This window comes from Lepisosteus platostomus, chromosome 21 (assembly GCF_059453375.1).
Source record: "Lepisosteus platostomus isolate fLepPlt1 chromosome 21, fLepPlt1.hap1, whole genome shotgun sequence".
NCBI classification, from domain to species: Eukaryota; Metazoa; Chordata; class Actinopteri; order Semionotiformes; family Lepisosteidae; genus Lepisosteus; species Lepisosteus platostomus.
Genome location: NC_142631.1, coordinates 1,247,440 through 1,265,548, shown reverse-complemented (window position 1 = coordinate 1,265,548; position 18,109 = coordinate 1,247,440). Strand labels below are relative to the sequence as shown.

Genomic DNA, 18,109 nt, shown 5'->3' with positions numbered 1-18,109 from the left:
ATGGTGAATGCACAGCTGTTATTAGGAAGCAGCAAAATCCTATACCCTTCAGTGGAAATACAATGGGACTGTGGCACCATTGCCTTCTCTCTCTGATAAACATGCCTTTTTCCTGTGGGCTGTGATCTCAGTCCCCGCAAGCCTCCCAGCTTGACTGAACCTATTTCGGGCTCAGCCTGGAAAGGCGAAGTGGAGACTGGCAGCTTTGTCCCAGTCTGTGGGGTACCCTGGCACCGACTGGCCTGCCATCTGTAAGATTGTGCCGGCTTGCCCGGGCACTTCCAGATCAATAACTCCTTGATTTTGCACGGGCAGCATACATCCACAGAAGACCAGCTTCCATCCTAACAGGAGGAGTGCAAAGACACCTTGTCTGCTAAATAGCCAATAAAAATAATGATGTATTCTTTCTGAAGTAATAGGATCATAATCTCACATGCAGGCAGGGGTCACCAGCCTTGGCTCGAGAGAGCCATAGTCCTCCGGGTCTTTAAGCAGCTTTAGGTAGCTAATGAATAGAGATGTGTTAAATGTACTGATCGGGTTAGCCTGATCGATAACTGAGTCCATTGGTCCATTGGTGGCCAGGTCATGTGGAGCACAAGCAGCTGGAAAGCAAAGAGCACGAGTGATCTCAGAATCGTACACAGCAGGAACATTTCCTCATGCCTCACAGAGCTGGCTGCCCATCTGGGAGTGTAGAGGTGTCTCTAGACCTGACAGATAACCTGCAGGTTTCTGTGAAAAGTCAGCTCTTCGGGAGATAACCCTTCTCCTGAATGACAGCGTTTCCCTGAAATCATGACCTCATGACTGGTGAATTCAAAAAGCCTCAAAATGAAGCATGTAAGGTTCTGCCTTCGTGCCCTTGGTCTTCTGCACACTGCCCGTTCCAAGCGAGTGACCGGTCCTGTCCAGAATTCTGGGAATGGCCCGGCCCGGCCCACTGAGTATCCCTGAAGGTCTGTGGAGCAGCAGCAAACCAGACCTTTCCACAGCTGACACAACTAGGAGAGCCTGGCGTTCCGGTCTCTGGATCCTCACCGGAAGTTCAGATTTTCTGAAGTGATAACAGGGCCTGGGGGGGGTCACCTGTAGGAGCCACAACTTGTGCTGTCGTCTGGGCGGGCCCCATGTCTCCGAGGACACCCCTGGAGGTGCCCCGAAGGTCCACTGTAAGGGATGCGGAGGGATTCTACAGCTGGAGGAGCCTCTGGAGGCTGACCGACCTGCAAAGAGGAACGCTGTCTTCATTTTCTGTTTCTATTTCTGTTTCATAGTGCAGGAAGCCAAGGAGTCTAAAACGGGCCATCAAAGTAATTCATTTTCTTATTAATTCCTTAATTAAGGAAATGGCAGGGATGGCCGTCGCCCAATCTCCGCGGGACCGGAATACTTTTGACGGCTGTAGGGTGCAGGAGCGGGCAGGCCACTCGGGGAACCGGCTCTGCGCACAAGGGAGGGCTCTGTCTGCGGCTCCGGCAGCCGGGACCACGGCTTCCGGCGCAGAGGAGCCCTGCGGGTAATTCCAGGGACAGACAGAGGGGTAAAGGGGTGAGTATGCAGGACGGTGGGCACACAGGAGCTGAACGAGGTCCAGCTTCTGAAAAGGCTCTGCTGGAGTTCGGACAGGACCGCGCATCCTGCGGCTCATCCGTTACCGGCAGCGGTGACCCCGCCCGCTGTGCAAGTCCAGACCTGTCGGTCGTGTTCAACCTGCCGCCCAGCGCCACTTCTCCGCGACATCGATGTGTCCTCCGCGTCACATGAGCAGCGGCTTCGCTCTTCCCTCCCCGCCCGGGCCGGCCGCTGGGGGCAGGCGTGAGCCGGCAGCTGGGCGGCTGGCGCTGCCTGTCCAGTCCTCCGGGCTCGGCGGAGGAGAGACGGCGCAGAATCGCGCGTCGGTAGCATCGGGTTGCTACACACAGACGCCAGCGCAGGCGGTCCGTCACACCCCCCCCCCGACTCCAGCGCTGGCAGAGGCGCCGGAGCGGAGTCGCGTTGGGAAGCCCGTGCGAGGAGCCGGCGGGGATGGCCAGCCCGTGTTTGACGCAGACGCGCGGGGGTCGCCCGGCGCTGGCAGCGACGCGAGGGACCGAGTCGCAGGCTGGGCTGCTCCGCATGACAGCCCGCACGGACGGCCGCAGGGTGTAATCGTTTCGGCGTCCGCGATCGAAATAAGCGAAAAAATGGGGACCCGTGAGGCAGGAGCATGGACTACAACGGTAAGCCCTCTCTGCCGTCGTGACCGCGGGTTACCCTGCTGGCCCGTGGCGACATGGTGTTTAAACCGGGCTGTGCTGGGCAGTGTTTTATGACGACGGGCGCTGGTGGTCCGTGGAAACTGCCCCGGTCGCATGCGCGGCTCCTCGGGATTTAGCAGCCGTGATGAAGGACGGCGGCGCTCGGTGGTCGCATGTCCTGATGGACGCCCGTCACGGCCAGCCGGGGCGGGGGGGGCCCGAGCACGAACACGCGTGTTTTATGTGACAGCAGCCTGCGGGGCCGGACACGCGAGACATCCCCGCCTGGAGAGCTGCGCCGCGCGTCACGGCGCACGGGGGACCAGAGCGCGAACGAACTTGGGGGACATGAAAGATACAAACAAAACGCATCGCGGCTGGGCGCCGGTGGTGGGGACTCCGTGCTGCACTGTATGTTCAGCCTTTTCGTTCCACTCGGGTTTTGCTGCTGCTCTGAGCGGACCGCAGCATCCCAGCCCGTCGAGCCGGGTGCACAGCGGGAGTCTGCACCGCATCTTCGTGCCGTTTTGGCCTTGTTTTGCCCCCAAGTTCAGTGATTTAACTACTTCTTCTCATGTGCCTGGGGACTCTTGCCTGATTCATGCAGCCCGTTAACACGCCAGGAGGCGTCAGTGGGTCTTGTGAAGAGCCGACGGCGGAGTGAGCTCCGTGGGGGCTTGTGACAGGCGCCCCCGGGGAAGGTGAGGGGCGAAGAACGCGCGACACGTTCGGAGTATCTCCTCGTAATTGTAGTATTTTCGCCTTCTGACACGTGATCTAAAAAAGCCAGTCCACACATTATCAACGGGGGATCCTCTTCCCAGTGATGTCATGGTCCGGTTCACGGGATGCCCTTTTAAGTGTGGGGCGCGCTGCCTCGCACGGGTGATGAGGCGTGAGTGTCGCCCGCTGCTGCTGTGATCCGGCAGCACACAGCGCGCTCGCCGAGGGGGTTGAAGGTGCGCGGTTAGTGTGTACGGTCTCCAGGAGACAAGGCATGTGGGCTCTGTGTGTGTGTGTTTACAGTATGTAACAAGTGCTTTTCGGAATCAGAGGCTGGGCAGGGTGGCCTGGAGTCGACTGAAGACACAATACTGGCCCCCGTGAAGTGTGCGCGCAGTATTTCCGGTGCCTGTGCGGTACAGAATGTTGATCAGTCAAGAAAAAAAACACCTCGGGGGGTTCGGAGGAGCGCAAGAAACGCGATGTTCACAGCTGGGAGCTCCAGTCCACGAAGGCCAGCCGTCCCCCCCGGTGTCGCTTTCCGCGGGTCCCCACAGCGCGAGGAGTGAGAGAACTCATTTGCACAAGCCTTCCCTTCCGAACCCCTGGGGAGTCTCGCAGAGGTCTAACTGGTGCGCCCCACCATTTATATCTGTCTCAGACATCCTGGGTTTTGTAAAAGCAGGTGATGTTCATCGCGATAAGTGTGTCATCGCTAAAAAGCCTTATTGCACTTTGACGCAATAACCCAGATAAAAGCCAGCTTTGGAATATCAGTTCTCTATTGTTTACCCATCCGTTATATTTACTCTGGAGCTGCCAGGGCTAAGGTGTCCTTTAAAGAGCCGTCCTGTAATGAGCACTGCTGATCCTGTCATGCCTGATGCAATGACACCACAGGCGACCTCAAGCAGCAGCTCTGTTATTCCAGGTAACGAGCTGTCATCACAGGCTGGAGGCCACTTCTGTGCATCATCAGCGACACCTGTAAACACATGTTGCATGCACATGCACACACACATACAGGCTGCATGTACCATGTGCTGCAGTCTCATGCTCCAGTTTATAAATCTGTGCCCCGCATTTCCCAGCCAAAAAAAGCCAGTTGGTTTGGAAAGTTATTTCTGTATGTACAGGCCCCTGGGGAAGAGGCAGAGATCTGCAGGCTATTGATCCCAGTAATGGGAATTTATATGATAGTCAATAGAGTGTCAATGGCAGTACAGCTTGAGCACTGAGAGATAATGGCTGACCCAACAGGCGCAGTGGGCAGGTGCTCTGAGTGTGCAGGAAGCCCTTCTCTCTGCTGTGTAAGAGAAGCGACAGAGGTCGTCTGTGCTTTACAGAGAAGAGCTATAGGGCAGCGATAAGCTTCTTGACGTCGTCCGTTTTTACCAGCTTGGAATCTCTGTCATTTCCTTCAGCTTCCTCTCGATGAAATCGCAGAACCCTGGGACTCCTCCCAGGCTGTGAGTTCTGCTGACTGACACTCTGTCATAGTGCCTGGTTGTGGCAACCGGTTTCTAGACACACTGCTCTGTGAGTCCCGAGGTGGGCTGGCATCCTGCCCGGCGTGAGCTTCATCCTTGTGCCCTGCGCTCCTGGCACACTCTCTGGGAATGAGCGACACTCTGGGAGTGGATCCTGGCGTGGAAAGGGTGTGGCGCCGATGCGCTGGCCTGATACTCCTGACCTTTTGCCATTGCTGGTTGAACCTGAGGCCCTTGCTCTTGGGCCACCAGCAGAGCAGACCTTCAGGTGACCCGTTCAGCACCCTTCCAGGCAGCTGCAGAACCCATCCGGATTTCTTGCTCTCCAAACTTTGTGGGTCGTGGGGACACAGTTAGGCTCCCGGATTATGGCTGGGAGCCGAGTGGTGTTCACAGTGATTGCACCATCAGGGAATAGTTCGGAGTCACTGTGCTCCCTGCTTCATGGCCTGTGTTTTATTTGGAATTGGCTCAGCTTGCAAATACTGCTGTGCATTTCTTCATGTTTGTATTGTCTTGCTGGGATGGAGGAATTTAAATTTCCTTGTGCACACAGTTGGGCTGGTTTAAGGTCAAACGGTGCCAATATTCCTGCATGTTGTCTTGAGCATAATAACGATAATGCATTAAGCAGCAGCGTTTTTGCAGAGTATCTTACAGAGGCTGGGGGGAGGGGGGAGTTATACTGCACCAGCTGCTCCAGAGTCAGTTTGAACTGGACCTCAGTGGTGGTTCTTCCAGGTGGCAGAATTTGCAGGAGCTAACGGAGAATTTAATGCACATCCTGACGTTTCTTTGCAAGTTTTGTTTTTAATGTGGTGCTGGGGTTTCCAGGCATTTGTCAGAGATGGAGCTGTCCATCAGAACTGCCTCTGGACTGCTGTTTGTATGATCTTAACCAAAGGATAGGCTGCAAGGAGGTTCCCAAGCATGTCTCTGGGAAGCAGAGCTGGGATTTGGACTGGGAAGCACTTGCTAATAAGCTCCTTTCCCTCAGTGACTGAGAATAAAAATGATGAAATGACTGACCTGGACTCGCCTCCTGAGGTCGTGTTCGGAAAGCGTCAGGCTTGACGTCAAGTTAGGTGGCAGAGACATCTGCGCTGTCTTTCTTGACTTACTCCTTACTTACGAAAAGCAACGTGTGTTCAGTACGTGTGTTTCGTGCCATGACGTTCCCAGTCCAGCCCGGAGCCAGGAGGACAGGTCAGCACTGGGCACAGAGCTTGCTGGTTTCCAGAGTGGCAGCGTGCTGGTACGGCAGCATGGTCATGTTTCAGACGCTGCTGTGATTTGGTATGCCATATGCTCTCACGATCTCTTGTATCGTCCGAGCGCCAAGCTAAAGATCATAGGTTCTTAAAGGCTTTGCTGCCCCTTTCCCTGCTGACGTCTCGTGGTAATATTTGATAAATCCAGGGCTCAGCTCTGATGGCAGCTTGGAAGAGGAGAAGGTGTGGGTCTGCAGATGGCAGAGATCGGGTCTGCTCTGCCGTTTCCTCATCCATCTTTCTAACCACTTCATCCATTACATGATCTCAGGGGAGTACTGGGCGCAGGGCAGGGTACCCCCAGGGCACGCACGCACGCACGCATGCACGCACACCGGGACCAATTTTCCCAGAAGCCACTTAACCTACCTTGTCTTTGGACTGTGGGGGGGAGCTGGAGCATCCGGGGGAGACTCACGTGAACACAGGGAGGACGTACAGACCGCACACAGCCCGGGGCCCCAGCAGTGCTCACCGTGCCACCCTGCTGTACCGGCATTTCTATATACATTCAAATGTGTATTTTGTCTGGTCCTGTGCAAAGGACTGGAGTTTATTAGATTAGATAAGATCATTCTTTATTGCCACACCACAATAGTTGGTGGAATTTGCTATTCAGCAAGAATAGATGAGCCCTACATACAACATATACAGTACAAAGTTAAATAGGACAGAAGACAGACGAGCTTCGTCACATACACATGTAAACAATCCGTGTAGCAGCAGCAGAAATTCTACGGTGGAGTTCAGAGTTCAGTGTGACTTCAGAGTTCGTATGGCAGGGGGAAAGGAGCTGAGGGTGTCTGAGGTATCTGTGCTTCTGTGTCACCCCTCCCCTGTAAGACGTTAACAGCTGCTCTCGGCAGAAGCAGCAGGACCGTGTGGCACGTGCTCCTCGCTCACACGATCTGGGCGGACACCGAAAGGCTCCTGTCCTTCGTTTAGCGTTCCTGTTTCATTTTTGACATCCTGTCACTCTCTGGGGGGGATGGCGAAGACAGATGTGTTGATCGGCTGTGCTGTGAGGGGGTGCAGTCGTCTGTGAGTGGCCTCATGTCTATAGACATCTCCAGTGTCCCAGGGGGGAATTCTGGGGAATCAGGGTTCTCCCAGAGGAGGTGTTCCTGGAGTGCAGTGAGGCAAAAGAGTCAGTCCAGTAAGTGTGCTTTGTCACAGAGACTGGCCCTCCAGGCGTTACGTGCAAGACTGACAAAAACGAACAAGTAGTCCTTCACTAACAAAGCCTATTTTGCATATACACGATAGATGGCTGCAAAGGAGGAAACAATTATTAAAACTAAAGTGGAGGATAATCTGTATTTCTGAATTGCGAAGTGCTTCAAGAGTACTGTTTTAACTGAACCACAGGTAAAGCAGCCCTGAAACTCTTCCAGAAAAAAATAAAAGATAACCAACAAACTACACTGACCGTGCACCTAAACTGCTCATGAGGAATCGAGATGTTTCTCTCTGTTTTTCAGTTTCGGTTCCTGCTTTGCTCCAGTGCTCTATAGAACAGTCTCATTGAGGCAGTGAAGGACCCTTATTATTCGTGCAACACACAAGTGTCGGAGAGTTAGACAGAGCCTTTTCTTCTGTGAATCTTTCTTTCATGTTCTCTGGCACGAACTGCAACACCAAAGCTGGATCTGAAAACGACCTTTGCAAAAACTGGTGGCGTGTTTTTCTGAAGCACCTGTTGGTCATCAAACATGAACGGAGGTGAACTTTTCTAGGCGTCTTTTTTCAGTCGCTCTGTTTTACTGACATTTTTTTAAATGATTCTGAGAAAAACCCCTTCCAGGGACACTGAATCAGCGTTTTTTGTCTGCTTCCCAGAAGATGTGTCCTGCTTCTCGGGAGAAGCTGCTGAGGTTCTGGTGGAGACGGTAGTTTGGCGATCTCAGGTCCGTGACGTCGTGGACCAGCCTCCAGGATGGCAGGGGTCACCTTAGAAACCGCTGAAAGATTCAGGTCCAGTCGAGACACGTAGCAAATGTCTGGGCCAGACTTTGTAGGCCTCTGTTCCAACACTGTTACAATTTCTAAAACAAGGAAAGACAGGAACGCGCTCTGAAAATCTGTAGTAAAACATGAAATATAATACCCTTGAAGCAGTGAAGGGGAGTCTGTAGTAGAAGAATGAGGAATGTTTGCACAGGTCACCTGTCTGTTTTCTCATTAGCGCCCAGCTGGAGAGGCTTGATATTGAGATGCTAGACCGAGCACCGGGTGAGGAGTGTTTTGTCATTCTCACGTCCACCCCTGCTCCTGTTTGAGCCCACTCCTGCGCACAGGAACGGGGAGCCAGCCAGTCAGTGGCGTGTGTTTTCAACGGCTTTCTTCAGGGCTCCTCACAGCCAAGGAAAAGAGAAAGGGGGTGCATACAGTTATGACTTCAAAATGAGACGAGGCGGCGCTTCTTTCCACGAAGGGTGGTGGGGGTGGGGAACAGGCTGATGCGGCAGGTCCCAGCCCTGCTGCGGAAGCCGGACGGTTCTTTCAAGAAACAGCTGATGAGGCTCCTCTCGCGCTGCAGATGTCTGGAGTGAGCATCCCGGCCAGCGGAGTGACTGAATGTCCCCTGGCGAGATGAGGCGCCCCGGGGGGGCAGGGAGCTGGCGGCTGGCGGTCTGAGCCGCGTAGCGTGCTGTGTGTGGCTGCCAGCGAGGCCTGATATTTACAGTCTCCTCGGGACGAGCAGGAGAAGCGACACCGGCTGCCCTGGACAGGCCCCCAGAGGCTTCAGAAAGGAGAAATTCGGGAGGGAGGGGAGATCCCAATCTCGCACACTTCCGGTCGCCTGCGCGTGTGCGTCTCGCGCCCGGGACGGCCCACGTCGCATTTCTCTCGCGCTATATCAGTAAACGCAGTCCTTTAATTCTGCTTGTAAAAATAGTCAACCCTGATTAGGACCAGTTCTCTACATCCTATTAGCATTCTTCTCAGGAAGTTTGCCCTCGGTTCTCTTGAAATCCTGCTTCCAGACTGTTTCTTGGACTTGACAGAATGTTGCAGGAGCTCTGTAATTTGGTGCTCTTCCTCCGTAGTTACTTGTGATCTTGTGTGAGACAGCGCGTGGGCGTAGCAGTGAGAGGCTGCTGGGAGGGAGCGACAGATAAACCAGGCCGCTGCAGGGTGTTCAGAAAGAAGACCAGTTATGTATCTCTGCCATCTGCGTTGCCCAGACACTGCGGTTAACCAGGGTGTGATGGATACCTTCAACTGTTTGCCTTTATTGATCGCTGCTCCTCGTGATCAAATGATTGCAATATTCTGCATTTTACCTCCGTCCGTTATCGAAAACTGCTTCTGAGCAGCAGTGACACATGAACCCGAGGACACGAGTGGACACTGTGAAATCCAAAAACAGGAGGCGCGTCTGTACCCAAAGCAGTGTGGGAGTATGGAACAAGGCTGGATGAGATCCTGGCATTAATTAACTGTTAATTAGCAGATGGGCCGGTCGGGTGAATGGGTACGAATGATGCTCTTATTTACAGTTCTTGTGTTCTATTCCTGCTGATGAACCCACAGCCTGTACTCTAGTCTTAGGGTACCAGGAGGGACCCCCACCCTGGACAGGACTACCAGACCTGCGAAACCACTCCCAGCACTTAGAGTCCTGACTTCTCATAACCAGCCTGTCTTTGGAAGGTTGGAGGAAGCCGGAGCTCCGGGAGAAAATGCATGAAGACATGCATGCATACTCCACACAGAAGGATCCCACGTCACTGGGAATTAAACCTCAGACCGAGTAATTGTATGGCAGTGTGGCTAATAGCCACGAGTCCTGTACTGTCCCTGGTCTTTCTTTTTATTCGCAAAGTTTCAACAAGGACACAAGGACACAATCCAGCCTAAACATATCCCAGCAGCAGTTTGCAATGACAATCTCCTCATTCTCCCCATGTGCCTTTGCAGTGACTAATCAAAATCTGAGTGTTACCCCCCCAGCTTCTGTCAGCAACTGGGGAAGTAGCATAAAAACCAAAAAAGAAAACAGCGTTCACTGACAAGTTGCACTTCAAGTTGAGAAAGTGGCAGTAGATTCCCCCAGTGTGACATTTCTCTTGCCTGAATACTGGGCTCGTGTAGGTACCGTGTCCCACATTTCAAGAAAAACTACAACATTTCATCAGGTCTCCTGTTAGACATGCTCTCTGAATTTCACCCACGATGGGCTGAGTTTCAGTTGAATACATATTCAGAGCATGAGATGCCAACTGCCGTGAGAGCCCAGAGGAACACTAAAACACTACAGCAGACGTGATGCTCAGGAGAAGACCCATCCCTGAGAGCTACACTGTCACACACAGGTCCGAGCAAAAACCCAGCCATGACTTTGTGAAAAATACATTTTAATGGCCGGACCCCTGGAATAACACTTGTTTCCAGATCTTCTCTTCAAACACAGGGGCAGATGGCTTAGGCTTCAAAGACACTAAATTGTTTTTTTGCAGGTAACACCAAGTCAAACCGACAGTGAAAGTGAGCCTTAAATTACTCAGCACACACTAGTCCAGCTTCAAGCTTCAAGTGTGATGAGTTTGTCGATAAGGTTCAGTTCATAAGGCTGATCTCTGATGCGGGCTTAACTCAAAAGAGTAACAAAAAAGGACATTTTATACTCTTACTCTTTAGTGTTAAAAGTTGTGATTGTGCTTACCCTGTTTTTGGAAATGTATCCTAAAATTGAATTTAAGTTATTTAGAACTGTTTCAGTATTTTCACTTTTTTCCCCATTTGGCATTTCATATCGTCAATAAATCCATCCAGTTGAGCTTGTAAAGATTGGAAAGGTTAAATACTGCTACATTTATCTATAGTGACACAAACCCATAACTTATCATGTATGTGTGCAATGTAAAATTGACTCCACAGTTCAGACCTGTGGAGCCCTGAATGTTAGCACCTGAGAGAGAATTGAATTGGATTTATATATCTTGTATGGTTTAAGGAAAACTTATTTCGCAAAGCCCCACATTTTAAAAACCATTCAAATTAAAATCTTTAAAAAAAAAACATAAAATGATGACAACAGTTCCAGTAAATACACGATAACAGCACATTTCAGGTGCTCGGTCAAACCCTAATGAAGGTGGAGAAGAGGCGTGCTGCGAACAGCTAGCAGAATCGGGGTGACTCACCTGCTTGAGAACCCCCCGCCCCCCTGATTAATGGAGGATGAGTCAGGGCGCCGCTGTGAGGGAGGAGGTGGGTGGGGGAGGGACGTGAAAGTGAAATGCGCCAGCGAGTCAGCAGGAGGCCCGATGTCTGGATGGAGGTGGCACAAGTGGGCGAGACCGGGGTCTGACCTCCTCCCGAGCTGTTGTTTAAAACTCCATAAACGGCTGTAAGACGGATCGACTCCGACTCGCCTCCGGCTTGTGCAGATTCCCATTTGGGAGGGCCCAGTCCAGAGCCCTTCACCCACCCTGAGCATTAAAACTCAGTTCTGTGCGGAGGCCAATGAAGAAATGTGGGGTTTTAATGCAGACTTGAGTGACAGAAGGGTAGAAAACAGCTATGCCATGCGATACGAATCTCTCCTTTTTTCTTTTGATTCGATATTTACATTTAATTTCATTTTTAGCCTTTAAGATGTGCAGACGTGTGCAGTTGCCTGAGCACAGTATTCTGGGTCCTGGATGTATCAGCGGTGGGGTCTGACTCTTCCAAGTGGCAAACGCCAGAAGTGTTTTGAGAGGAACCGGGTGACACGATTGTTTGCGAGCATCGGAACTATTGCACAGGAATTTCCTGGAGGTGAAAACATGATTTTTGTTGGCTTTGTGTTGCAGGAAATATCCACCTCGAAGCAGTCTGAAGCGAGGAACTTGTAGAGTCCCTTTTTAAGATGACACGAACAGACCCGCCTGACATACTGGTATCGACTGTGTATCGAGACATTAAAGTGAACCCCAGCTCCACGTCCTCCAGGTCTCTCCATTCATCCTCACCATGTGATTCCCAGATCCTCGGCACGCTGGAGCTCGATCAGGACAAGTTCAACAAGAGGCACTGCCGCAGCTTCGACTTCCTCGAGTCCCTGGACGATCCGAAGGCTTGCGCGCCCTCGATGGAGCAGCCGTACCGGAGGGCCGACAGGGGGGTCCCCAATCCCGATGCCGCTTGGAGCGCTCTGGCTCAGCAGGGTCACCTCCGGTTCTCCTCGCCGGACCTGTTCAACTCCAGGCTGCCTCCTCCTCCTCCTCATCCTCACCCTCCTGCGCAGCAGCAGCAGCCCCATGCGTGTGAGGCCACGAGCGAGGCGGCCAGGGCGGACATGAAGAGGAGGGCCCGGTCGAAGAGCGCCCCCAGGGCGAAGACCACTTTCACGCCGGTGCCCATCGAGGTGTCTCCTCCGCCCGTGCGGAGGGGCAGGGAGGTGCAGAGGGCCCCGCGGGAGCCCCAGAGGAGGCCGGAGGGCTCCCCGCGACGGGAGCCTTCCTACGGGCCCTACCATCCCTCGAACAGGGCCTTGATGAACGAGGTCCACCCCATAAAACTGCAGCCGCAGAGGGGAGACAGCCGCTACTCCCCTCTGTTCGTCTCCGACTGCCTGGAGGAGAGCAGATCGGACAAGCAGGCCGCCAGCCCTCATGTCAGGTGCCGCGTGGATATCAAGCCGGACGAGGCCGTGCTGCAGCAGGCGGTGAAGGGGGGGAAGCCCCCGGTGCCCAGGGCTGAGGTGGCCTGGCAGAGATACCCCAGCGGGGGGGGCAGGGCCCTGATTGTGCCACGCCAGGCCTCCTCCTCCAGGACGCCGACCCCCAGTGACTCCTACAGTGGGGAGTACAGGCAGCCGTACCCGTATCACAGCTGCATGCCAAATGACTACGCCCCGGCGGACCTCCCTGTGCAGAGCGTGCCGTCTCCCAGGGAGTACCTTGGCAGAGAACGGAGGGCTTTTTCCATCCCCAATGTGCCGACCAAATACTTCTACACCGAGGACCTCGGCGGGTATGCTGCTCCGGCTCCGGTTCCTGCTCCGGCTCCGGCTCCGGCTCCGGCTCCCCCTGCCAGGACTTTCTACCAGGAGGAACACTACAGCTATCCCAGCCAAAACCTTGCTCCCAAAGTGCAGTACGCGCCAGATCCCAGGACTCGCCTGGTTCACACTTTCCCAGCCCGGCCATATTATACCGAAGAGCCTCGCCAGTACCCAGTGTATCCCAAACCTTACTCTACCAATGACCCCCAGCCCTACATTGTCCAGACTGCCCCTTCTAGGACGTACTATGGGGAGGATCCTAGAACCTGCCAGTTCCAGACGGTCCCATCCAAGGTGTTCTACACCAATGAGCACTACGCTGCCCCCGCGGAGCACCATATTCCTTCCCGGGCCTATCACACGGAGGGCCGCCGCCGCCCAAGGGTGTCTCAGCCTCAGGTGGGCGAGTGGTACGGCTCCGATGGGCTTGGCTATGCCACCCACCATCCTTCCTCTCACGCCGCCCAGTATCCCCCGCAGAGGACCAGGGTCGAACCCGTGCTCTCGCCGTGGTACGGCACCCACGGCCTGGAGCAGGGCAGGCTGGGGACGGACTCCAGGCCCTACTCCAAGTCTTGGGACAACATCCTGAACCCGGGCGCGGAGAGGGAGCCCCCGGTGCAGCGCGGGAGGAGCTACGAGAACCTGCTCTGCCGGGGCAAGCGGGCCTCGTCCCCGGACGAGAGGAGGCAGCCGGTGATCGTCAACCTGTCCAGCTCGCCGCGGCGCTACGCGGCCCTGTCCCTGTCCGAGAACTCGCTGATGGAGAAGGTGCGCTCGGACGGCGGGAGGAACGCCCTGGGGCGGCTGTGGTTCGTGACGCCCGAGATCACCATCACCGACAACGACATCCGCCCCGCCGGCTTCGGCAAGAAGGAGGGGCGCTCGGCCAGCTGGGATGTGCTGGACTCCGGCACCGCTCCGGCCCCGAGCGGACCTTACCAGGACCCGCGTCCGCACAACGAGGACGGAACCAAAGAGAAGACCCACAACAGCTCCTCCCTCCAGCAGAGCCTGGAGCAGCTGGACGAGCTTTTGGCCGACCTTGTGATCGACTACAAGCCCCCGGCCAGCCGCAGGCCCAGCGAGGACCTGCTGGACCAGCTCAAGAAGCTGATCAACGAGGACGAGTCGGGCCCGTCGGCCAGGAGAGAGCCCCTGGGGCCGGATGACCCGGCCCCGCTGAAGAAGCAGCCCGCGGCCCTGAAAGTCGGCCCCGGCGCCCACAAGGAGGAGGGCGGGGGCGGGTTCGGCGGGCTCCCGCGGGGCGCCGAGGAGTGCTCGCCGGACCAGAGCACGGACGAGGACGACACCATGATGTGCTCCAACAGCAAGTGCGGGCGGACGGAGACCCTGTTCAACGCCTGCCTCTACTTCAAGTCCTGCCACAGCTGCTACACCTACTACTGCTCCCGCAACTGTCGGCGCGAGGACTGGGACGTGCACAAGGAGAACTGCCTGTACGGCCGGGTGGGCAGCGTCTGCCGGCACATCCTCAGGTTCTGCCGCGAGAGCGGCGACGTCCACCTGGCCTTCTCCCGCATCGCCAAAGTGGGCTTCCTGTCCCGCGGGAGGGGCGTCCTCTTCCTGGGGCTCCCCAACCCGGGGTCCGCCGATAACTTCCTGCAGTACGGCCTGGAGAGCCTCCTCATGTCGCCCACCTACCTGTCCCTCAGGGAGCTGGAGGGCTTCAGGGACAACCTGGGGGAGTACGGCAAGGAGCTGCAGGAGGCCGGCCAGGAGTACGACCCCAGCGAATGTTTCCTCCTGAATGTATCCATAGCCGTCGGCGAACACGTGCCAAACAGGCCCTCCCCGAGGGTCCCAGCCCCCACGGTCAGGAAGTACGCCAAGGTGGCCCTGGCCTCCTCCAGCCCCGAGAAGAAGATCCTGAGGAAGGAGAGCGACATGGAGACCCTGATCCTCACCCCTCCCCCGGGCACGGCGGACATCGACAAAGAAGGGGAGGAGGGCAGGAAGGCCAGGGAGATCTGCTTCATCAACATTCAGCGCGAGCTGAGGACCCGGGGGGTCTTCCTCCGCCACGAGTACCCCAAAATCTACCAGCAGCTCTGTGAGTTTGTGGAAAGTAACAAGAGGTTCACTCCCACCACCATTTACCCCATCGACAAGCGGACTGGGAAGCAGTTCATGTGTATGATCATGGCCGCCTCCGAGCCCAGAACCCTGGACTGGGTGGGCACCCCCCACCTCCTGGACGACATTATATAACCAAGTGCACCTTTGATGTTCTGTATATAAAATATATTGTTATACATATCTTAACATGAAGCCTATTTATTATAGATGTTTGTAGATACGTATTTTACTATGGAGAAGAGTTATATTCATGTTTGCCTCGTCGGTATTATTTATAATAGGATGTAATGGCCTGTCAGAAAACAAAAAAATGGAGGATGTTTAGCCAGCCTGGTACTTGTTTTTTCCCCTCCTGAGGCAAATCAATCTCCCCTGCATCAGCCGCTTCTCTGCTACAGTGGCTTGTAGGTCGGTGTTGTGTATTACCAAGGCCAGCAGGGTTGTGGCATCCACAGCGACTGTTTGCCAGCACAGCCCTGCCAGCCAGGAGTGCCGAAGGGAAAGGGTGCCTCAGGCTGAAGCATCCTGCCTCTGGAGTAGGATTTCAACGTATCGTTGTAGGTTCTTCTAGAAATAGACCAGTTTACTGCCTTTCACATCTCCAGCAGTTCCTGTAGGAAGCCTTACTGTGAATTCCAATAGGATGAGGATGTCTGTTTCTATGTGAAATGCATTTTAAGTAATAATATATAGTGACACACTGGTTTCCTGGTTCCTCCTTAATCCAGCCTCTGAAGAAGTTTGACTCCTCCCCTGGTCTGCTGTGCAGCAGGGCTGCTGTGTGTCACTCAGAAGGGGGCTGGATGTCAGTGGTGGGGCAGATGGGTCCCCTCTGCTATATAAAGTGCTTTAGAAATGCAGAATTATTATGATGAGAGCATATCTCACATTTGCATATCTTATTTATCATTTTAAATTTTTAATGTTCTGCTTGCTCGTTAGGAAGACCAAGCCGAACGATCAAGCGGTTCTCCTCCAGGAGTGGGGGAAAAAAAAGACATTTTACCGATATCCAGTCCAAGCGATCAGCTTGGGGATTTTAGATCTGGGAGAGTGATTAGAGGGATTGCAAAATGAAGGCATTCAGGATTAGCCAACCAAATGTGCTGAGAATTTGCTAAGTATAATTGAAGGGCTTCATGACACTCTGGCGATGCTCCAGAGCTGATCTGCTGTGCCAGGGAAGAACAGAGCGACTCTGATCTTTTTCAGTTATACTGGATGTGATGAGTTTGGGGAAAAACAGATGCACGAATGTTAGGCAAGGTATATCATGATGGATACTAACATTCTGGTCCTGCCTTTCCTGTATCATCACCAGGTGGATAATTGATTGTTAATAATTATAAGGTAACTCAATTTTGTGTAAAACCCAGTTCGATGAAATGGAATTTAAGAAGGCAAGGTTTAAATGTGTTGATACTGCACGGTGTAGGAAACAGCATTAGATTAAGATCGGCCATTTGCAGATGTACAACAGTGCTTGTGCTTAGCTACTGTAGGACAAATGTGAGAGCTGCTAAATTTATACTTGGCAGCTCATTTTTGTATTTCAGATTTTGGGAACTTTGTGCTCCAGTTACACCTTGTAATAATTCATAGACAAAAGACTTAACCGTGCCCATGTTCTTGTGTAGCTGCTGTCTCTGTGGTATCCTTTATTTTTCCCTAAGATGGAATCTTGCTGCCATTATTTACAGCTGTGTGTGTGTGTGTGCGCAGTGCAGGTAACTTGCAAGGCAAATGCTGCCTTCCTTTGGTCTTAATTTCTGGAAAATACAACACGTTAATAATTAAGCGATAAACTGTAACTGTTTGTGAATAATTTATCCAGCTATGGTTTTAGAGGCAAAAGTTCTTAATCGATCCCAGGGAGTTGTGGATGAGTTTGTCCTCGCCTTCCGGAGCTCAGAATGAGCTGGAAAGATTCAGCCCCCTTTTCCCGAGACCTGAGCTCTTACACTTACACTTACACACGAGCTGGTGTGATGTCCTCAATTGTCCCTGTCTCCTTGGCCCCGGGATGGACGGGTCCCTGTCCAGGGCAGGGCGTTCACTGGCAGTCAGTCTCTCCCCTGCCTTGCTCCCTGTCCCTCCAGGGTGAGGTGCAAGCCTGCTGCAGCCCTGACCAGGGCAGGAGACGTTCCGATGACGGATAAATAGAAGCCAAATTATTCCTGCTGGGTTCCTGCTCAGTATTTATCATCCCCTGGGTAAATCAACGGACTGTAGAAACGTGCCCAAGCCCGTTTGAGCAGCCCACAATGACCTCCGTCTCTGCGTTTCCGACGGTTACAGATGAGTTTGCACCCAAGTTCACGTTGAGGCACTTTCTGTCGTCTTTGGAGCCTTAGTTACCACCCCCCTGACAGCCAGGTATCCAGAATGAAACGAGGCAGGCTCCTAAAGGTCGTCTCCCAGGTGTGGAGAGAACCGTTGTCAAGCCAAGTATAATTCTTGTGCTGCACGTTTAGAGTTGATCACTGCACTTGTTCCCGATTTGTTTATTTTTGCCGCAATATTTCAGTCTGCGTGTCGATGAGCGGTGCAAGGGGAAATCGGACTAGAGCGCTGTTTGGAATACTTGCGGTAGCGAAATGGAGCTGGTGTGACAGATAAGCCCAGCCTTTACTCGGCACGCTGTAGAACAGACCTGTACATCACTTGAAAACGTTCAGGACGTTTTTGGGAAGCGTGTGAAACTTTCCGTCCTCGGAGTGAGGTCTCAAGGCCAGCCTGTGGCGATAATCTAACTGCAAGTTGAGACCCAACACTGGGAGAGCAATCTTAAGACTATGGTAAGAGGACAAGCACTGTGTCAACATTTCTCTGGGTGCAAGGCACTGCTACACTACCAAAACAAGAGACTCGCTTTCTGACATAGAACTAATAATTCCTTTTAGGTGTGGCATCCAAAAAATGTTCCATTTTCTGGCTCAGTATTAAAAAATACCTTCAGCTGCATGGTGTTATGCTTATAAGTACGACTTTGTTTAAACACTGTCCTCTGACTAAACCAACACATCGCCTACTTCATTATCATCATTATATCTGCAGCACTGCGCCCCCTCTATCAGTTGGACTCTTTTACAAGCTGTATGCACCCGTGCGAGTTGAATGTTACTGAATGCACGTTTACTTTCCCATGTATCATTTTAATAATCAATAATAAAATGCCTGAAGATTTTAATATTTTTACAAAAAAAAAAGTATGCAGGGTGATGAAATGATTTCTAGATTTAATGCCATGTAATTGTGTGTAGAATAAAACCTGTGAGGGGAAAA

At 53.2% G+C, this 18,109-nt stretch overlaps 1 protein-coding gene across 1 annotated transcript; it reads left to right on the top strand.

Moving 5' to 3' along the window:
- Positions 1-2,096: 2,096 nt before the first annotated feature.
- Positions 2,097-18,109, top strand: ajm1 (apical junction component 1 homolog). Its single transcript, XM_088615236.1, has 2 exons — positions 2,097-2,225; positions 11,532-18,109. Exon 2 carries the CDS (start codon positions 11,588-11,590, stop codon positions 14,954-14,956), a length of 3,369 nt encoding a protein of 1,122 aa, XP_088471362.1. The 5' UTR covers positions 2,097-2,225; positions 11,532-11,587; the 3' UTR covers positions 14,957-18,109.

Bases quoted from the DNA above. Each gene is read 5' to 3' on its own strand.
- ajm1 (XM_088615236.1), top strand. From the start codon at position 11,588: ATGACACGAACAGACCCGCCTGACATACTGGTATCGACTGTGTATCGA.